The 23,285-nt window shown below is 46.4% G+C and overlaps 1 protein-coding gene across 1 annotated transcript in view; it reads left to right on the top strand.

Moving 5' to 3' along the window:
• The window catches only part of HAL (histidine ammonia-lyase), a 372,837-nt gene that overhangs the window by 215,139 nt on the left and 134,413 nt on the right, over positions 1–23,285 (top strand). The window contains exon 11 of the mRNA XM_086919081.1: positions 7,884–7,931. Within this exon, the coding sequence (XP_086775207.1) occupies positions 7,884–7,931 (48 nt within the window). The remainder of the gene's footprint in view (positions 1–7,883; positions 7,932–23,285) is intronic.

The following is a 23,285-nucleotide window of genomic DNA, read 5'->3' as shown; positions in this document are numbered from 1 at the left end:
GCATTTCACTGGTTTTTCGACTTAAGTCTGGCTGTGGCCTTGCTAACCAGGACCACAGCCTAGATGTTCTCTCTCTAAATTGATACCATGTACTTTAGGTACATCCCAGATTGGTTACAGAATTACCTTGTAAGCCCCTAGTATATGGTACATTAGGTACCAAGGGCATAGGTACCCCAGAGGCCTACCAGGGGCTGAAGCATGTATTAAGCCACCCCTGGTAAACCTTCCAAAATGGCATCACAGGTCTGCACTTGCAGCCTGGGTAAGGTGGTGTAAACACCCCTTACTTATATAGTATACCTATATCTACCTATGCATATTGACACATATTAACCTATAAGTCACTCCTATGGCAGGCCTTGACAATCCTGAAGGCAGAGTGCTTGGCTTTGTGTGAGAGGGTGCCCTAGCATGAGCTGAGCCCCTCTGCAACTTTCGAAATCCCTCTTTATAGCTGTTCTATGATTTAGCCATACCATATAATCTTAAATGCATTATAATCCTTGCGGTTATTGCTAACTTTGGTTTGGCTTTATCAAAACATGTCGTATAAGGTGTCAAACACTTTGGAATACTACCCCCCCCCTGCCAGTTCTGGCAGCTGGGGTAGCATTCCACCCTTCTAGAGGGAGAAGACATGTACACACTGGTATACCCGGGGAAAGTTTAGAAGAGCCTCAGCCTCACAAAATGGATGCTGCTACCACAGACACGAGTTTGACCTCCTGCTGCTAGACGAAACCGTGGCAGGGCAGGCCTGGACAATAGGTTTCCTGTCCAGGAAGGTGCCAGCACCTCCCCAGACAGGCTTTAGTGCATTGGGGCAGGGTGGGTTGCATGCAGTGAATGCTTTTGAGACACTGCCTGGGGCACACAAGGTGCTCCATGCATTTACCAGTTCAAACCGGTTGCTGGGGCACTCAGCCGCAGCTTTGGCACGAAACTGGACAAAGGGGAAGGGGTGTAACCACCCCCTCCTCAGGTCCTTCCATAGGTGGGACCTTAGAGTTAGTCCATCCCCTAAACTTAGTATAAGTATAGGAACCTAGTCCCTAGGACTTTATATTACGCTGGACGAAACTCTGAAGTTGAGATCCTGGACCTTCGACATTCCATATCGACTGGAAGACAGAAGAAATCTCCCTTGGGGTCAAGGAGTGACCCCCCTGGTCAAACAGGCACCTAAGAGCATCTTGCGGGTCTGCATTTTTGAGGCTCCTGCCGGATCCCAAAGAATCTGTGACACAGGAGATGGACTTCCAGACATCTCAGAGGCTGACACGAGTCCCCAGCAGAGCTGAGACATGTAGCTGACATGAGAGACGTGGGGCCGGAACTCCTGGACATCCTGCAAGTTTGCAGCTGCACCTACTTCCTGAAGATTCCCTAACTTGTGCATTGGGCTATTTGTTGCCCTTGCCCCGAGTACCTTTTGCACCGATGCTGAGAGGCCAGCGCTGCACGAGTGTCCCGTGAGTCCCCTTTCTTCACCACAGCTCAAGGCTCCTTTGCGATCTCTAGTCCGTTGGCTAGTGGGTCTCCACAAAGGACAATCCTTTGTTTCTTGGGCTTTCTTGGTTGCTCCAGATGTGCCCTGACTCCCCTCCACAGGGTGAGTCCCTCAGACCTTGCTGGTCTGCACCAAAGCCAATCCTGTCTTCTAGCGTGGGTTGCTGTTGCCAAGGCTTGTTGGGTCCAATCCGGATTCTGATGCTGCAGCACTCGACATCCTTTGTGGGACAGTTCAAATCCAGTTCCTGGTCATCGTCGACACCTCCTGGTTCTCGTGGCTGAAGAGTCGAGCTTCACCTACTTCACTTTAAAGCACCCAACATCTGCTGGCATCTTCCTGTCGCCATCCTGGTCACTGGCTAGTGACCCAGACTCTGTCCCCTCTGCTTTCAGGTTCTTCAGATCTCTGATCAACCCTTGGATCCACCCGGACACTTTTCCTCTGGTCGCCTGCAGCACTTCTTCGCAGCTCTCCATTGGAATAGACGACGAAACCCGACACCAAACAACACCTATGCACCTGGATTCCTTGGGTGAGGTAACACGGGTACTCCGGTGCTAACGTGGTTCTTGACTCTCGAAGTGTCTAAGTCTGAAAGGGTTCCATTGTAGTTCACTCCCAAGTGTCCTTAATCTTTAAAATTGTAACTTGCTTTTCCTCCATAGAAGTCCATAGTGATTCGCGGCTGTGTTTAGACACTGCATGCATCCCCTGTGGGTCTCCTGCGTCCCTACCTTGGGTGGTTCCTGGTTGCCCCAGCGGTTCTACAGACACTAGGCTTCACTTCTATCCCTCGCATGGTTCTTATACCACTATTTTAGTATATGGTTTGTGAGGCCCCAAGGGCAAAACGTATACTGTGCTATTTACTGTGTGCTATTTAAAGTTCTTGTATTGTACTTTTGCCTCTAGCCTCATAAAGAGACTAGAGGGGTTGTGTTCAGAATAAATACATATATATTTGATCTATACCTTGGGTTGTGTACTTTCATTTGATTATTCAAGAGATTATAGACTGGTAAAACAGCTGCTTTACATTGCTTCAAGACTTAGCCTGAAGGCTGCTCTCCACAGCTTCCACTAGGATAGCCTTCTATAAAGGTTGTCTAAACCTACCATCAATAAGGGTCGTTTGGACTGGTGCATAGTGCCCACTAGAATCGTGGACATCATATGCAAGGCCAACTTCTCACAGAGACTTCTAGAAATGTACCCTCCCTTCATCTATTGCGAAACCAAAGCTGACCATACCGGTCTGTTCCAAGGTCAAGACGGAAGCTGGTCAGCCCTCTGTGTTTTGACTCCGAGACAGAGAAGTGCACTCTACTCTCACGCTTTAAAACACACATCCCACATATTCCTTTTCAGCAAGGCTGTTTTGCTCTGTGCTGAGAAAAAATGAAAACATCATACTCTGCTGTAAGAAGACACAAAATGTTAGTTTACATTCAAAATGGAGTAAGTAAAAACACATTGTCAAAGGTCACCACAATCTCACTATGTAAAAATACATGTAGCACTACACTAACTTTGGGTTGCATTATTTATATTTAATAAACACTAACTTTTGATTGGGAACAGATAGGAATGTTACATTTGGGCTCAAAATAATTGTAATAGTATGTAATCCCTCTTTAAAGGAAGTTGGATTTTAAGTCACAGTTCTGAAAATGCCACTTTTAGAAAGTTGTAATTTTCTTTTGTGCCTTCTGCCCATGTCCTGGGTAACATGACTCTGAATAGCTTGTCAGTTGGCTTGTGTGTATTCCTCCCAGGCAGTGAGACAAAGGGGTACTAGGTGTGGTTAGGATGGGCCTGTCTGACAGGATCTTTGGGGAGGTTATTTCCCTGGTCCTCTTAGCTTTCAGAGGGCTGCATCAAGCACTCACAGAAAGGAACCTGACACCAGTCGCGTCACCCCAGACTACCTGGATCCTTGACAAGGGAAGGAAAGAACTTCCCAGTACCAGATGTGAGAGTATTGTATGGAATCCCCCCACTTCAAAAGCTGACGCCAGGTATAAATATTGGACCTCATGAACCACATCTTTAGTACCCTCCTGGGACTGTGGAGCACAGAAGACTGCCCTGTTCACCAGAGGACTGCCCTGCTGCTACCAGAGGCGTGCCCTTCTACTCAAGGCTTGCCTTGTCCTCCGATGGACTGCCCTGCTGCTTGAGGCCTGCCTTGCTCTCTGTAAAGAAATACTAGACATGCTTCCCTCATCCCAGGCTAACCTAAGCGAATCCACCGGTTAGTCGGCTGACCTGTTCTGAGCTACAGGGACGCAACAAGCGCCAGAGTACGTCCTGCAACTGCCTAGCTGATGTGCTGCAACTGGACCTGCCTGAATCTGCAACTGGACTCTGCGTCCCGGTGGCTCTGCTAGAGTGAGTCCCTGAACCCCCCAGAGGTGCCTCCCCTGGTGCCAGTCCCTTGGACAACTGGTAACACACAGAAATTACAGCTAACCTGAAAAAAAAACCACAGCAGACCCTAAAGAGCTCACCAACTACAGATCCATCTCACTCCTTCCCTTCCCATCCAAAGTCATGGAGATAGCTATCAACAAACAACCCTACAACCATCTTGAACAACACCACTTAATAGAAATCTCGCAGTTTGACTTTTGCAGCAACCACAGCACGGAAACCGCTCTCATAGCAGAAACTGACAACATCCGAACTATCACGGACAAAGCGGAAACAGTAGTACTCCTACTACTCGACCTCTCAGCAGCCTTCCATACAGTCTCCCACAAGACCCTCATCACAAGTCTCCACAACTCCTGAGTGCATGGATCCGACTTGATATGGCGGACTTCTTTTCTCTCCGACAGGTCCAATCAAGTCCGGTACCATGTCTACACTTCCGAACCCAAGAACCTCATCTGCAGAGTCCCCCAGGGATCATCGCTGAGCCCTAACCTCTGTAATGTCTACATGGCTCCTCTCTACCACGTCATAAGATCCCACGGAATCAATATTGTCTCCTACACAAACACCCAGCTCATCCTCTCCCTCACAGACCACAATCACACCACCCGGGTCAACTTCACCACCTGCATGTCAGACATAGCAAACTGGATGAAACCGAACTTCCTAAATGTAAATGTATGTATAGGCATTTATATAGCGCACTACTTACCCGTAGGGTCCCAAGGCGCTTCGACCGCTGCGAAACCCTTCCTGGCTTCCCGGACAGATGGTCCCTTAATGGGTATCTCCAGGGTGAGACCAGGCATCCCCGGCGGTCTGGTGGGGCCGTTAGTGAAGATGAGGCAAGCTAATGCCCAGAGTTGCCGAGTGTGATCGCTGATCAGAGTGGGCACCGAGGCGAGAGAATTATCGAGTCCGCTGACCCTGGTCCAGAAACCTGCCGCGCTGGGAATCGAACCCTGGTCCCGGGCCGTCCTCTGCTCTCGGGTCTGCCGCCTCTAACCAGTGAGCCACACTACTTCACTAAAACTTAACATGGATAAAACAGAAGTTCTGATCTTTGGGAACGAGCTCTCCATGGGTGCCTCCTGGTGGCCAACAGACCTGGGATCCATGCCCACCGTGAAAATGTCGGCATCATTTTGAATAGAAGACTTGTGATAGCCAAACAAGTGAATGCCTTCACCTCATACAAAGACTCCAGACTCATCCTCAACATCCCTTGCAGTGCACACCTCAGAGGGTACACTGGATACCAATTCAGAAGTGATGCCAATTCAAACTACTCACCCATGCATACAAAACCCTTGACGACATCAGACCTGCCCACCTCAACCACCACCACAACTTCCACCAACCCACCAGGAAACTGTGCTCAGCCACACTCCCCCTCGTGCAAAAACCCTGCATCCACAGGAGCAAATCAGGAGGCTGCTCCTTCTCCCACATCGCTGCCAAATCCTGGAGTGGTCTTCCACACGACATGAGTACCTCTTCTATGCCTACTTGAGTTCTGCAAGAAACTGAAGACCTGGCTATTCATCTTGGCGCTCGATAGGCCTATTCATCTACTCCAGCACCTGGATACCCCTTGGGTGATCAGCTCGCTATACAAATCCCATAACATACCATAACATTGGCTGGCATCAGACTGCACTCTTCTGTGAAGAAAGCAGAAATCCTGAAGTTTTATTCTCTTTGCGGCTGCGGATGGGCCAGTTCGCGCCGAGACCTTGCTGCCTGCGACTGCCGTCAATGCGAAGCTCCTGTGAACCTGACTCTTCATACTACAGCGACTGCCAGCAATGACTTGCAATGCGTGCTCTGCAATTAACACTAAAGCAATGATAGCCTGCAGTGAACATCAGTGCGAAACTCCAGCAACAACTGACCGCAACACCCGACCAGGGGCGTATCATACGTACAGTGCATTTTTCTTGTTTAAAAGGTGCACCCAATGCAAATAAGGAAAATGCACTGTATTTGGATGAATGCACTGCCACCAGGGCAGCTGCGAATGTGCAGCTTTGAAGCCACTCCGTGTTTCACAGTGCAGGTGGCAATCCACCTGCACTTTTAAGGGGGATTAAAGAGCCACTTATAGGTGGGTGCAGTGAGTGACGGCACTCGCCTGCAAGGGGATATCTGGGGTGTCCATGGCACCCCCCTCCAGAGGTCTGCCGTCAGGGGGCACACTGTCAGTTTGCCTCCTGACAGCTTCTTTGCTTCTGCGCCTGCAATACGGAGTAGGTGCAGAGGCAAAGAGATTCTCACATTTGCATTGCTCCACAGGCCATGCAAACTAGAGAACAGCCTCTGATGATAGCCCTGGCACCTTATGTGCGCAAACGCTATCTGTATTACAGACTGGGATGTACAAGCATCTGCAGCCCCTTCTGTAATACCAAAATACCCCAGGGACTTGCAAAGTGGGTGCAAACACCCCTTGCGCCTCGGGGCACTTCTGTAATACAGCCCCATATCTTAGCGCTACAGCGACTGTTCACGACGCCAGACGTGCTTCTCTCAGCCTCTTCCACTGTGAACTAGACTCTTCACACCAGACTCTGAGAAGGTAACTTTTTCAGCGGGACTAACCAGGTCCCTGTGTCTGGCCCACACTCTATTATGGTTGACCTGAGCGTGTATCTTTCTCCTGGTCTAGTATAAACGTGAGTGGCGCCTTGTGCTTCTAGGTGCTATGCTTAAAATCACCAGTTCTAATGATTGGATTTTTGTTGTTCTGGTGTCATTTTATTATTTAAAAATCACTCAATTTTTCGAAATTGGTTTTGGATTTTAATTGTGGTGTTTTCACTTTATTACTATTTGTGTGCTACATAAATACTTTGCATATTGCCTCTAAGATAGCCTGACCGTTTTTGTGCTAAGTTACCTCAGGGTTAAGCACAGGTTAATTTAGTAACTTTTGTGGTTCATCCTGATAAGAACGTTGGTTGTTGCTTGAGAAGGGTTTACACCCACCTCAACCAATAATCACATTTCTTACAAGCTTTATCTCACTGTATGGTTATTATCTCATGCAGTCATTGAGTTGTATCCAGTATATCAGCCTTAAGTAGGTATACCCCGATGCCTTACCAATGAAAAGATATGTGGTTATATTCAGCCATGATCCTTTAAACAAAGTACTCATAAGTTCATAATTACTCATAATAAATCACAAACGAGACAGCAAATCTCTGTACAAGTTCTTGATTCAATGCTTTTGCTTAAATTTGGATAATTTATTTTACATTAATAAAAACATTATATTAATGGTAGTGTACTTGCAGGTAACGACTTACTTGAAGCCACTATGTTTCAGGGCAAAATTCGAAATAATTGAACAAAATAGGCACAGGCTTTCTTCAGAGTTTAGCCTTGGATTTTTCTGCGAATTGCACCATAATCAATTTTCCTTCTATTTGCCAACATTTCCTCCAGGGTCCTGTTCCCACTAATTAGAATATTTTTTGCATGCAATAGCAAATAGATACATTGTCTGCTGAAATATAAATAACATCTGTATTTCATGGTACAGCATTTTCTGTAAAAAAATCTAAAAATTTGTTTTAGAAGAGCAGTGAAAAGATGTGACTGTTTTCCATGCTTAGTTAGCTAATGTTTCAAAGACTCCCTCTGATACCTCAGTGGGAGTGGGTATGCATTCAATGAGCAGTGTATGTTAGTTGTTGTAACAGATAGGATGCATTTGAGTGGAGAGTCCACGTTCACAGTAAAAAACAGTTATGAACTGTGACTGTGAATATTACAATGTGTATGCAAAGACAACTTGGCCATTCACATCTATTTGTAGAGGCTGACCTCTAATCTAATTTTGTGGGGACTTGATTTATGTTATCTTCACTTTGATATGTTTAGCAGTTAAAACAGTCTTTTTTGTATCCTATTTATCTTGATGCAGGTACTGGAAGCACATGGATTGAAACCTATATCTTTGCGACCAAAAGAGGTAAGATCCTACTAACGCTTTCTCGTACTCAATCTGTTTCTGTACTACATATAGACTGCCAATCTAATGTCTGTATTTAACTCTATCTTGCACTCTGAAATGTCTACTCTTTGATTTAAATGAGCATCAGAAGTCCAACTTTGAAAAAGCCAACACTCATTCCTTTGTTCCCATCAAAAGACTTACCATTTCAAATCTTTGGAAATTATCTGTTCTGATTTGTAATCCTAGTCATTCAAAATTCCAATCTGGTTTCTGGCCAAGTCATGCTTCTACTCTTCTTACTGTTGCACACTAATAAGACTAAGGGCCTAATTAGGAGTTTGGCGGTCCATCGGACCGCCAAACCTATGTTGGCAGTCCCTGGTTTACCAGTTTGGTGATCCACCCACCATATTACGAATACTGCAGATCATGGATCCCACCACAATGGCACGGCAGTCAGAGGCCCTTATATGCTGATGGTGCCGCTGTGGCACTGCCAAGCATATTAGAAGTTTCTTCACTGCTACAGTGTTTATGACGGTGAAGCCACCATGCAAACTGTGGCATTGAGGAAACAAAGGGTGCCATACAGGACCCCCTGTTGGCCCAGGGTAAGGGTAGCCTGCAGAGGGGCACATGTTGTGCCCCCTGTATGCAGCCTTCCACTTTCCTGCACGGCATGGACTTTAAAGTCCATGCCATGCCGGAACTGGTTTTGGCCTTCCCGTTGCTCTGCCTTTCAATAGGCACTACTGTGGGAACGCCAACGGACTACCCACCAGACCAGGAGATTTTGCAGAGTGAATCTTTATGGATTCACTATGCTGTGCATTATTCCGTGGTCTAGTGGTATTTTTCAGTTTTTTTTGTATCCCAGTTGGGCCTCGAAGTCCCACCTCTTGGTGTCCTTCCTGTGACGTTAGCACGCTTCCTGCAGAAGCTCCCACCTTTGGGCGCCATCTTCAGTTTCTTTTTTCCGCCGTTGGGTCTGGATCGTCACCGAGAGGTTTCAGAGTTTTTGGAGAAAAGAAGACTAAGACAGAAAAACACTGAAAAAACATGGAGAATACATCTCGCAAGCAAGACCACTGAACCGGGACGATGAAGAAGGAGGAGAACTTCAAAAACTTCGACGTCCAACGGAAAATGCGCACACAGGGGGCCCCCTGAGTGCAGGAATGGACAAAACACCCTTCAAATTCTGCTGAAATTGCCCCCACAAGTACGCGCAGAAGGACCAGCATCCGGTTTACAACCTCTGCCTGCCGGTTGACCACGAGAGCAAGGATTGCAATGCCTGTTCCGTTTTTACCCGGAAGGCGCTCATGGTAAGAAAAAGACAGAGAGCCAACTACAACATGCAAGGCCAAGGTCAACCTCCATCGCTCCGGGATTTAGGCCTCTCTATGTGGGGAAGAGGACAACATCACCGAGGGACCAGATGACTACACGGTCACAGAGACCGATGCGAAAACAGCAAAGAAGGTAAGGAAGAGACGTCGACCCCTAAGACCCCAACAGACTCTCGAGAATCAGTTAGACTTTCGAAAAACAGAGTCTAAGTCCTCGAAAGGAGCACTGGCACTGAAACATTCGACAGACGTAGCTGCATCCAGGGACAAACCGCCCAGCGGATCCTTCAAAAAGGACTCCCAGTCGGCAAAAACACAAGACAAGCCCAGGTCGTCGAAACACGTCCCCGAAAAGGCATGCTCGACGTTGAAGGAAAAGGTCCCGAAGGCAACTTCGACATCGAAAAGATCGTCCATAATCCTCGACGCCGAACAGGCCGCCAAAATGGAGAGTAAAAAGAGAAGGTTCGAGGCCGAAATGGACAACATCCTTCAAAGGAAAAGGGAATTCAACGAAGGGATGAAAAGGTTCACCATCCTGTTGAAGCCGGCGACCAGCGTCGAGGTCGAAGAGGAGTTCGACGCCGAAGAGCCGCCAAAAACTCCGGAGCCCCAGGAACACCAAGAGGAAGAGGGCCTATACTACTGCGAGGAAGACCAGCGAACAAGTTTGGGCTCAGCATCCTCGGTGGCGCAGGACCTGGATTGGCAGGACCTCGATGCCGTAAGCCCGGAAGAGGCCGTGTAAACGTATCCTTCAAGACCTTCGTCGCCAGATGACATTGGGATCTACAATATAGTCATAAGGAATGCGGCAACAGCATATGGGGAGAAACTGGAGGAAGAGAAACCAAAAGCCTGCTTCCTCTTGTAGAGATGAGCCTCAGCAAGGCCTACCAATGCAAGGGGTTCGCCCTTCTCTGCAAAGAGTCCTCAGACCATAGGAAGAAGTTGGCACAGAAACTGGAAATAGAAAAACAGCATTTATTACACCTCATGAGGGGTACTACAGTCCACACAACACCCTTCAGTATTGTATGAAGTAGCACACCACACAAAGGAAGCATGCTTCTTTTATACCCTCACAGGGGCTCAAAAGAAGGCGGTACAAAACACAAGGGCACACATTAGGGACATATAAGGACATTTTGGAAGGCACAATCGATGAGTGGTTGGAGTTAACAGTTTTCAGAAAGTGGTAAACACATTCCTATCTGAGACTAATCAGTAACAGCTTCAAACCCTACTGAGCATGTCTGAAAGTGGGGGATGCTAAATATAGCCTGTTGCTGGGCAAATATCATACGCAGTTAACAAGGAGGTAGGACAAAGAGCATGGTGAGCACATGGCAATATGTGACAGACAAAATGGCTGCCGCAAATGCAAAATGGAAGCTGTGCAATATTACAATAGTTGCAAAATAAAGCATGTCTTCTGCTAATGCTTAACCTGATCGCTGCTAAATTACAACAGACGACCCTTTCAGCATTAGCTGAAGACATCCGTTTTTCTGGGATAGTCCAAATATTCATCCTGTATGTTAATGTTCATCATTTCAGCTACTTCTTTGTCTAACATATATTGTACTTTCATTTCTGCCACATCTTTCTAAGTTGGTATACAGGCAGTAATGCATGTGGAACAAAACATTGGACCGCACTGAATACACATGCAGCATGTGAAGAATATAGCAGTTATTATACACAAGATAGTCAGTAGTTTCCAGCCCCAAGTAGAAATCAAACCCCAGAACCAGCCCGCAAAAGTCCTGTTACCATTTTCTGTATGGATCTCTGCAGCTATTTTATGCAGTTTAGAAATCGCACCATATACTGAAGGTGAGCGATCCGGGATAAAAACACAACAACTACTTCCAATGATGCGGCATGCACCACCTCGATCAGCCAACATCACATCTAATACCATTCTGTTTTGGAGTGCTATAATTCTAGCAATTTGTAGTTCCTCAGTAATATTTCCAAGTGCAATAGCTGCTTGATTAGTAACAGCTTCCACAACCCTAGTCAATCGTCGCACCTTCCTATTATTTAATGCAGCAACCACTAAGAAAAACAGTCCCAGATTGAAATCCACATATTGCTGTAGACTAGTATATGTTTGATCTACATCATCTGTACTTAGTGTCCTTTTATATCTATTCTTAGTAATGTCATTAAACAGTTAAAGATCTCGATGGCATGATGCAGGTGCCAAGAATATAGGAGGCAATAAGAACGATACATAACATATGCCTGACCACCCAATTGGTAGTCGATAATATCCATAATTACCACACACAAAATAAGAAGTATGCGAAGCTATAAAAGAACTATTGTTCACTCCATCAATATTTAAAACTACAATACAGTCACTTATTCCTACTGGAATTCGTCCAACATTTTGTACACATAAATCTGCTTTAGTCTTTGTAACAGAAATTATAAATTGTCCATCTTCAGCATAGTCTCTTATGTGGGTGAAGACGTATGGTGCTGAAATATTGTCCGGCTGGTACTCTTCCCATTCCCACTCGTTTCCATTAGCTTGGAGGTACCCATCTTTATCCTGGTAGCATATTTTATTAAGGCGGAAAAGAAGTCCACCTACTGTAGGAACTTTAGATGCAAACAAGAGCGTATACCAGGCTCGGCAGGAGCCATTATGCGAGAAAGGAAGAGGTATAAAAGGAGTTCCTCCTTTCTTTTGATGTGCAGGTATCATCCCACATACCCAACAATTGGTCATGTTTGTAGCATTATGGGTGTGGTGCAGCATCTGAATAAAAGTGTTGTTGAGATAAGACTGGCGATGCATCCGCTCATGATAAGGAAGTGTAAAAAAGAGATGTTCTTCCGGTATCGGTGTAGTAGCAACAAACAACTCACGAGCAGGGGCCATCTTCTCAACAGATCAGGCGATTGCTGCCATAATCACCAAAGCAGCAATAAACCCTACAGCACAAAATATCAGCTTCCTCGTTTCCATTCTAGCAACAAACCTAATTGACTCTTTCAGAAACTAAAGTAGTTGTCAGAACTCTTACCCCTGGGCAGCCTCTGATTTCTTCACCACGGGCCAAGACTGGTGTCACTACACTAATGCATGGCTGATCCCCCCCCCCCCCCCCCCCCCCTTGCCACATCGGCTCTCCATTTCACTAACCCAGGGACCGCTCAGACAACTTTCAAAAGCACTGTAGACTCCTTTCTCGGTCTCAAATTATATCTCGTTGCTCCAGGGATTGTCTGGTCCGGGAAGAACTCCTCAGATCCGTCAGGTGTCACAGCGTGGCCTTTCTCCGCAGTCTGAACCTCTCAATGGTCAATCAACACAGCAGGCTCCACCAAGGTAGGAAGTACTGGCCAACAGGGGGTACTGTGGATCCATTTCCTCCGGTTCGTGACTCAAACTGCTGTCCTCGTGGCGAGTAACACTTGCTCTGGTCCACGCCACCTCGGCTCCAAGCTGCTCGACCTCTCGAAGACCTTGATCATCACATGGTCGCCAGGTCAGAGCTCATGACCTTCACCTGTAGATCTATCAGGAAGTGCTTCTCAGTCCTGTTGATGAATAGAAACCAAGCTATCCGTTAATTGTGCCAAATAGTCATTCATTAAGACACAAGGTATATCATATACAGAACTTGGTTTAGGAACTCCCCATATATTCATGGGTCGTCCAAACACAATCTCATATGGTGTGAGACCTGTTCGAGAATGCAGCACTGATCTGAAAGACAATAATGCCAGTGGCAGCGCATCTGGCCAAGTCAAAGATATGTAAGCCTGTATCTTTGCTAATTTCAACTTCAGAGTAGCATTATATATTTCCACCAATCCTGCTGATTGTGGATGAAACACTGCATGAAACTTTTGCTTGATCCCTAATACTTTCAGGACCGACTTGATAACTTCTCCAACAAAATGAGGTCCATTATCATTCCACAAAAATCTGCAAACACCATAGCGAGGAAAGAATTCCTTCAAAAGCATCTTGGCTGTAGTAATAGCAGTATTGTCCTTTGTGGGGTACGCCTCAATCCATTTACTGAAGGCGCATACCACCACCAAGACATGCTTTAGATTATTGCAGCGTTCAAGCTGAATATAATCAATTTGCAAAACTTCAAAAGGTGCAGTTGGTGTAGCAAACCCTCCTTTAGGAGTTCGCGTCCCTTTTCCAGGATTGTATTGTAAGCAGATCAAACAAGACTGTACTACTCTCTTAGCTGTGCTAGCAATCTCTGGATGCTCCCAAACTCGCGTAAGCAATTTCGTTATCGCTGAAGCTCCAACATGTGCTAGCCCATGTGCCATCTGAACCGTAGGTTGTACAAAAGCTATGGGCAACTTCCATTTACCCATCTGCTTATTCCGCCAACAACCCTCATCATCCAACTCCCCATCTTTAGACCATTGCTCCCGTTCTTTCTCAGAAGCGGTCTTCTGTATCTCTAATACTTCTTGTCTAGCATTGTGCCAACGTTCAGCTTGCGACTTCACTACATACATGGAAGTAGTACTTCGCTGCATCGCAGTCTCACGTGCCACACGGTCTGCAAAAGCATTACCCTGTCCCACCTTATGCGCACTACACTTCACAATAGCTATTTTCTTTGGGTATGTCAGTGCAGTCAAAAGGTTATGCACTAGTTCTCAATGCATTATTTGTATCCCGTGGGACATAAGACAGACCCCCCAGGATATAGCGGCATGGATTAGCAAATTTTGCGGCACAAAAATGGAAATTTAGCGGCACAAATATGGAAATTTTGCGGCATTTTATTTGGCCATTTTTCCTACAACAAACACGGATATCTTCGTTTTATTTAGTTATTTAACAACATGAAGCTATGTATATTTGGTCTATTTACAATGTAAACACTTTGTTTCCCTCGAAAAGCAAGACTTCCTCTCCAGCAGAACACAGAACGTCCGCCTTCCGCTCCGAAGCCACCAAGATCATCTGCGGCATACCCTAGGGCTCATTCCACAGCCCTACGCTGTTTAACATCTACATGGCACCACTCGCCCACGTCGCCCGACTGCACGACCTCAACATCATCTCCTACGTCGATGACACCCAGCTAATCCTCTCCCTCGCCAAGGACCCCCACACCGCCAAAACCAACCTACACGAAGTAATGTAGGCCGTCGCTGAATGGATGAGGAACAGCCGACTGAAGCTGAACTCTGACAAGACGGAGGTCCTCATCCTCGGATCCACCCCGTCGGCCTGGGACGACTCCTGGCAGCCAACCACACTAGGAACAGCTCCAACACCCACCAACCACGCACGCAACCTGGGGGTTATCCTCGACTCATGGCGCCGTATAGTGGGTGGTAGGATCTCTCCCCAAGCTCCACGAGGGGTGCAAGTGGCAGGAGAGGAGTGCCGCAGAGAGGCCCAGCCGGGGTGGAGATGGCGAAGCACGTGGAGCCAGAGGAGCGCCCGACGAGAATCCTGAGGCTCCAGGGTTTCCCTCACTGGTACAGATATGGTGTTGTCTACCGGCCAACAGGGGGTACTGTGGATCCATTTCCTCCGGTTCGTGACTCGAACTGCTGTCCTCGTGGCGAGTAACACTTGCTCTGGTCCACGCCACCTCGGCTCCAAGCTGCTCGACCTCTCGAAGACCTTGATCATCACATGGTCGCCAGGTCAGAGCTCATGACCTTCACCTGTAGATCTATCAGGAAGTGCTTCTCGAACCTGTTGATGAATAGAAACCAAGCTATCCGTTAATTGTGCCAAATAGTCATTCATTAAGACACAAGGTATATCATATACAGAACTTGGTTTAGGAACTCCCCATATATGGTCTAATGCAATTCTACCAGTAGCAATACAATAACATCCCATTGCAGCAATAATTAGGCATATTACTGAATTTCAATGCACAGCACCGAAATACGATAATTTAACCACTTACCATTCCCCCACCCCCTCTCCTCATATAGGATATCTTTGCAAACAGACAAACAAAACCACACCTCACTGAAAGTATTATAATATCTGGGTTTGGGGCACTATCTAGTCTTTCACAACACATACTTGGTGCCTTTCAGTGCCAGAGAGCATTTGACTCACAGCTGTACGGCTGGTACAAGTTTAGGCCTAACCCGGAAGTGAGACATAAGCCTGCTCCATGGGGTGCACTTGATTCTCAAGAGGCGACACAGCGCTGTCTGGTTGCCCTTTCTCATGCAAGGAAATGGCCGCTTCCTGTGGTAGCGCCTTAGCATACGGTTTACAGGGAGAGACACAAAAAGAGGGGAAAACCTAGTAAATCTGATGCTAATGCGCACATTTCGGAACTACTAAAAGTGAGGCCTACAGGCTACCCCGAGGCCCAAAGGTGAGATGACAATCGTGGTCCTGAGGCCAGAGGCTGAGGCCGGAAAGTCTGAAGTCAGCCGCAAGTTATGATGGGTGCAGCAGGTGCAGTGGAGCCTGCGCCTCGCAGCGCGAGGTGACTGTTTCCCCAATGTATGGATTTCTTTTGCTACCTCAGGAAGGGACCTGTCACTGCATGGATTGAGGTATGTGGCTTCCTTCTGAGGTGTGTGGTGTCGTAGCAGGGATGGGGAGGTAGGAGTCGATTCTGCGGCCTTTTGGTGGCAAACTTTTAGAAACAAGCACGCCCCTGTCGCCCTGCTAGGTGAGAGATGTCCGGTGCCCCTGCTGAAAAACGAAATGACGCCCTAAAAATATAAATGAAAAGCTACTTTGAATGAAGGGATAGAAATGGTCCAGTTTGCCAGCGGCCTCCTTAAAAACAAGAGGCTGATGCGAAGAGGGGATCAGTAGCTGAAATGACGCCCTTTGAGTATCCTATTTTATAAGTAAAATGGTGAACAGGGAGCACGTCGCACGCGTTTGTGATGCGACCGCTCAGATTGTGTAGTGCAGAATTCAGGAGAATATGCATGTGCCAAACAGCTATTGGCTGAGCTTTAGAACTATGTATTTCTTAGCCACAGAGTAGCCATGCTGCGCACATGACTTTTATGCGGACAACTCACTGATTTCATTAGACCTTCCGTCATTGCTATGGTACTATAAACCCCTGCACTCTGCTTCAGGTCGGTGGCATTTTGATTGTATGGATGTGACGTCCCGTGGGTGATAGGGCACTGCGCGTGATGGTCTGATATGGATGCAGGGTGGTGACGGTCGTCAGACAAACATAGGACTGTATTGCTGCATGCTCAACAACTCGTGTCAAAGACGAAAGAGATGAGCGTGGCTCTGCTCCTTAATCAGACGCCCCAGGATATAGCAGCTTTTGTAAAAATGCCGCGCGATTTCTACAAAAGTGCCCATTTCGCTGGCACTTTAGTAAAAATCATGGCATTTTTACAAAAGTGCTGATTTCGCGCCAAATCGCGAAATCCTGGAGGGTCTGATAAGAAAGCCTCTTTCCTTCCAGAGCAGGCCAAAATCGTGCGCCACTCTAAAAGCATAGCGGCTATCTGTATAAATATTCACACACAAATAAGCACGTAGCTCACATGCTTGTGTCAAAGCTATAAGTTCAGCTGCTTGAGCCGATTTCTGTGGTATGCGAGCTGTCTCCACTATTGTGTGAAGCGTAGTGATTGCATAGGCAGCTGAAGTTGTACCACCTGGCAACTTCAAGCAGGACCCATCAACCCACAATTCTCCATCTACATCTGGAAGGGGCGTATCCTGTAGATCCACACTACCCTTTGTCTGTTCTTCAGTAAGAAATATGCAGTCATGTGTTTCTTGTGACTCAGGTTGAGTACCGGATACGGCAACAAAGTGGCTGGGTTTAGTGTTGCACATCTCTTCAGTGTAATGTGAGGAGCTAGCAGTGTCAGTTCATATCCTGTCAAGCGGGCACTAGTCAAATGCTGCGTCTTTGTTTGATTTAAAAGGGCATCAACAGCATGGGGTACCAGCACTAACAACTTATGTGACAAAACTATTCCTTCACTCTGGCGTATTGACACAGCTGTTGCCGCAACTGAACGGAAACACCAAGGCAACGCTCGAGCTACAGGATCAAGTACTGCTGAGAAATATGCACAGGGGCGTTGCTTATCGCCATGTGTCTGTACTAAAACTGACAATGCACATCCATCTTTCTCATGTACATAGAGTGTGAAGGGCTTCATGTAATCTGGGGTACCTAACACTGGTGCTGAACAAAGGGCTTGTCGTAACTGTCTTAGAGCATTTTCACATTCATCTGTCCCTAGGAGGGGTATTGGTGTATCTTTTGTCAAAAGTGCTAACAAAGGATTAGCAATGGATGAAAACCCCAATATCCATTGCCTACAAAAGGAAGTAAGACCAAGAAATGCACGAACTTCTTTCTGTGTAGAAGGTACTGGTGTGTCTAAAATTGCCTGAATACGATCTGATGTGAGTGCACGGCCCTCCTTAGACAAAAGGTGACCTAAATAGGTTACCTGTGGTCTACAATATTGCAGTTTCTTACATGACACTTTATGGTGGTGCAAAGCAAGGAAAGAAAGCAAGGACAAGGTGCATTTTTCACATTGTTCAGGAGTATCGGCTGCCAACAAGATGTCAACATATTGTATGAGAGCCACACCTTCAGGTAAGACAAAAGAATCAAGTTGTCTTTTTAACCCTTTGCATACTGATGACGGAACCGCTCCGTCATCAGCTGCGGTGGCGCTGTGCTGATGACGGAGCGGTTCCGTCATGGCCCGCTCGGCGCTCCTGCGTGGCGCGAATTCCGCGCCTGCGCTGAGCGTTCCATTGAGCGGGGCGGGCCATGACGGAACCGCTCCGTCATAAGCACAGCGCCACCGACGCTGGTGACGGAGCGGTTCCGTCACCAGCATGCGGCCGCCGCGCGGCCGCCCCGCCCCCTTAGCACTGCGGCGGAATAGCCGCCGCAGTGAAGGGGTTAATGCTTGACTGTAAATACTAGGACTTTCAGTATAGCCTTGAGGAACTCTACAAAATCTATACGATCGATTATTCAAAGTAAAAACAAACCAATATCGGCTATCAGGATGAATAGGGATCGAAAAGAAAGCGTTCAAGTCTATCACAGAAAGCGTAGTTGCAGTCGGGGGAACCAAGGTAAGAAGTGTTGTAATATCAGAGACCACAGGATATTGTGGTACCACAATCTTATTCACTTCGCTTAAATCAATTATAAATTTGTAAATTCTAGTGTCAGTATCTTTTTCCAAAATAGGAAGAATCGGGCTATTACAAACATTAAATGGAACTTCCTCAACAACTCCAACTTCAATAAGATCATGAACAATGCGTATAAGTGCCTCTTCTCCCTCCTGTGAAATTCTATACTGAGGTAAGCGTGGCATCACAGCTCCCTCCTTTACACTAATATGCACCGGTGGAATAACCATCCGTCCTACATCAGTGTCTGAAGTAGCCCACAAAGTACTAGGGAGTGAAGCTAATGCAATATCCTCTTTAACAAGACAGGCTCTTTCCATCACAGGATGGTTATCATTTAAAATCACCCGTACTCCTTCAGGAGAACATTGTATTGTAGCCCTGAAATGCCTGAGCATATCAAGACCCACAATATTGTCTGGTGTATTTGGGGAAAGCAGAAACTGACATGGAGCAATGAATTTATCAACATGTAATGCAAGTGGTTGTGACAATTGGCTAAGGGAAGGTGTTCCATCGAACCCTATCGATGTAATCGTCAAGCCAGACAGGGGAGCCCTTGGAACCAATTGTTTAGACAGAGCGCTACGAGTAGCTCCAGTATCAACCAGAAACTGATCAGTAGAACCCAAAACATGTGCTGTACCATAAGGACCCCTCTGATCTACTGGGACTTCAACTGATTCCTTACCCCATACCAGGCAATCCTATGCATAAGCAGAGTCATGTGAGTCAGGCTGCACATAGTCAGACATTTGATATTGGTTACGCCTGTCAAAAGTATTAAACCCATTCTGTGTCTGTGCATTAGAATCAAACCTAGCGCGATCATTCGGATTTTCCCTAGGCCCTGAATATCCAGCGCGATTCCTCATTTGTCCCCGACCACGTGTATACTGCTGTGAGCGTAATGCTGGACACTCAGCTGCCCAATGCCCAAATTTCTTACAATATGCACATTGATCAACAGATAGTCGAGCAAGTGTAAGAAGAACCATAAGATCCATGTCCACCTCTATCATTACCTCTAGAAGGCGGACCATAAACTTGAGATAACATAACCTTTTGTTTTTAATTCCTTAGACTTCTTTTCTTCATTACCCTTCGCTTCTAATTCCTGACGCTCATAATATTGAGCCATCGTCTAGAGAGATGCCAGAGAAGACGTAGACCAAGAGCTTTCACTAGCTTTTAAACGGCTAGCCACTCCTGGTAATAAGTTTGCTACATACTTATCTACAAACAGATGTCTATCTGTATCATCTGTTAATGACTGGCCACTAAAATCATGAAATGCTTCCTCAAAGCGCGTAAAGAAATCAGAAACCGATGCATCTGCCTTTTGCTTTCATGACGCTAAAACTGTCCAATCTATCTTTTTAGGGGAAATAATCGTTTTTAAGTTAACTAATATGGCTGCTGGAAGATCTAAAATCAACTGACACAGCTTTTGTGCGGGCTCCCTGTCTTCATCCGCTTGTTCTATTTCTTTCCACGATGCCCCATAAGCTGTGTGATCGTCAACTTTACGCACAGTCCTCCACATGTCTGGGGGTAATATCAACCCGAAAAATAAATCAACATCAGGCAAAGTCATAGTGCATGAGTTAATGGCTCCCGCCACTTCCTCATAGAAAGCGGCTCAATTTTTCTGTGGGTCAGGCAGTGCAGCTTTAAGTGCCATTACATCTGCCCTGTTCCAGGGAGTATACACCCAATTATGAATAAAATAGCCTTTTGCATCAATAGAACTCTTGTCCTCACTGGTGCCCACTCCTTTAGGAGGGACATATAAAGGCGCAGCCTCTCGCATTGGTTTCGCATGCACTAGTGCAATCTTATCTGTTCCAAAGATAGGTGCTTGCACCCCGCCGGTCTGAGATGCCTTCGCAGCTGCATCGGCAATCTTTTTCTCCTCTCGCAAACGGACTGCTTCAACACGCAGTTTTACCAACCGCCTGATCATGTCAGCCACCTGAAAGGGAAGAAAAGAACCATCACGCAAATGCTTAATATCAGCTGCCACATCATTAGGTTCTAATTCCTCTGAGTATTTCCTAAACAGCTCAAGAACCTCCCCGAAAACACTTCAGTAAAATACAATTGTTCCCTTTCCTGACACCCTTCCATATTGTCTAATAGGTCAGATGCGGGGGCAGTATCACAAAGTGCTTTGCGGGCGGCCGATCTAAGCTGGGATGCACGGTCTGCAGTTAGCATAGAACGAGTGTCACGTGTCTTTTGTTGCTCTGAATCAAAGTCCTCATCCTTGCCAGCTGGGGAGACGGAACAGCATACGGAGGCAGAGGACGATCTAATAATAAAAAAATCATCTTGCGGTTTATTAAGGACAGGATAGAGAGGTTGCCGAACAGCGTATTGGCCAGATACCTGTAATCTGCGTTCTTTCTCTTCTCTCTCTTTCAATTCTTGCACCTCTTTCTTTCTCAACTCTTGTGCTTTCTCATACACACTCTTTTGCTGCTCTTTCTCAATCAAGGCTTGCTCACGCCTCTCTCGTTCACGTACCTCTTTCACCCACATTCGTATGCATTCAAACAGATCTTGTCTGGATTTCCGATCAAACATACACTGCCCACATACTCAATCTTTCGCAAATGAAATGACCCATGCATTGGCCATCTCAACTCTGGATCCGCACGAGTGTATTTGTTCCATGATGTGCTGTACATTATAGAAGAAAGACCATATTTAATAAACATATCCTTATTAAGCGTCCCCTCTGGGGGAGCCGGCTGTGATTTCTCAAGTCTTAATCTGGTACCACTACAAAAGCAGCACATCCTACGAAGTGCGCCAAAAACAGGCATGCCAAAAAATAGTGCAGAATATGCAATATTATAATCAAAGTAGCACTTAAGGTACCTTTAGTACGTTGTGTCGTTCAAATCAAAATCAAGTTTGGAGAAAAGTCTCCTCGTTACCTGCCTATATGGGTTGCAACTCATATATTTACACAAACATACAAATATGACATGTCTTCCAAATCAAATTGCCACGGCAAGCATTTCTAAAACTGCCTTGCCAGTCCCAGGCTTCCAAAACCCACAGCAAGTGTCGATAAACGGCTCTTCCCAGTCACAGGGCGTCCAGATTCCAAGTGCCAAGTTCTAAATTCGATCAAATGGTCACTACACGGCGAATCAACAGAAGAGATCTCAGTCGGGTACCGGCGCCACCTGGATGGTCAGATCGGAAAGAAGGGAAAAAACGCCGTGGGTGCCAAGACTCTGGTCTCCTCTGGCATGCGATCGCGTCCACACCGAGATTCCAATCCTTCGTCGCGACCAATCCTTCAGGCATCCGAGTTGCTACTGACTAGAATGTATCACATCCCCAACATTAAGCTTCAAGCCACACCCTCAGCAGCAAACAATTCACCCTTCTGAAGGAAGAGATTAAAGTGCTCTTTCAAAAAGGGGCAATAGAACCAGTTCCCCCTCACCATCGCAGGGCAGGAGTTTACTCTCTTTACTTCCTCATCCCCAAGAAGAACGAGTCTCTTAGGACCATTCTGGACCTCAATCCCCTCAATCCCTTTATTCCCTTTGAACACTTTCCTATGGTAATACTACCGGATGCCATCTCCGAGTGATTGCATAACAGTACTAGACTTTAAGGATGCCCACTTCCACATCCCCATCCATCTAGGCCACGGGCGCTACTTATGCTTCATAGTAAGTGTTCATCAATATAAATTCAAGGTACTTACCTTCGGCCTCACCACTGCTTGAAGCAGTAGTAGCAGCATTCTGAAGGAGGGGGGCATCCATGTTTTCCCCTATTAGCTGATGAAGATCGCAAGCAAGCACCAGTTCATAGTAGAAACCCAGGCTACAAGCTCACTCCTAAATACTTTTGGTTCATGTTAAATGCCACCAAAACCCATCTACAGCCCCTTCAACTCCAGCCATTTGTAAGGCCAGTACTAAGCTCAGTTACAGGCAAATTCTACCATAGTCCACAGAGGCTGTCACTTTCCAGTAGCTCTTGCCTCTTTCAGCCAAGTCAGAAACTCTCGGTCTGAACCATTATTTACCACCTTGGCATGACTTTCTGCAGCTCCATATGTGTCTAGTTCGAAAATACCTTTCAAATCAATGGTCGTCATAAGCAGAGGGTCAATGAGAAGATGTAGTGTTGGTAAACGCCCGGTGGTGGAACAGCAACAATCGCATGACAGCCCTTCCTAATTCAGATGCCACAAGTCACCATGGATAACTCTTGAGCCAGCTGGGGAGGGCGGGCAGATCTGGAAAAATTACATATAAGGAGGTGTGGGTTCCTCATCACCAGAAGGACTATGTCAACTACCTTGAGCTCCTTGCTATGCATATCATCTTTAAAGTTTTCCATTCCCTCATTCAGGGCAAGGTAGTTATAATCAAAACAGACAATATTTCAGTCATGTACTGCCTTCAGAAACAGGGTGGCACTTACTCTCTGCCCCTGTTTCTACTGGCAAAAAATACAAGGTATTGGGCACTTCACCACTGCATTAATCTCCTGGTAGAATACCTTCCGGGGGTGAACAACAACCTGGCCAATATTTTCAGCAGGACACATGGCTATAATTGAGAATTCCATCTGCAATTCCTACTCCTACTTTTAGCACTAGGGCACTCCTCACATAGACCTATTTTCCACCCAAAAAAAAATCAAAATACAGACACTTTCTCTCCAGGTAACCACACCTCTAGTCCATGGGCAATGCACTATAAATGACTTAATCAGCGATCTATGCTTACGCTTTTCCGCCTCTCCCACTCCTATTTGTGGTCTAGAAGATGTGGCAAACCTCTCAGACTCAAGTGGATAGAATCAACCTGCACACCCTTTTTAATG

The sequence above is a fragment of the Lissotriton vulgaris genome, chromosome 1_1 (genome assembly GCF_964263255.1).
Source record: "Lissotriton vulgaris chromosome 1_1, aLisVul1.2, whole genome shotgun sequence".
Lineage (NCBI taxonomy): Eukaryota > Metazoa > Chordata > Amphibia > Caudata > Salamandridae > Lissotriton > Lissotriton vulgaris.
This window is presented reverse-complemented; position numbering and strand designations above follow the sequence as displayed.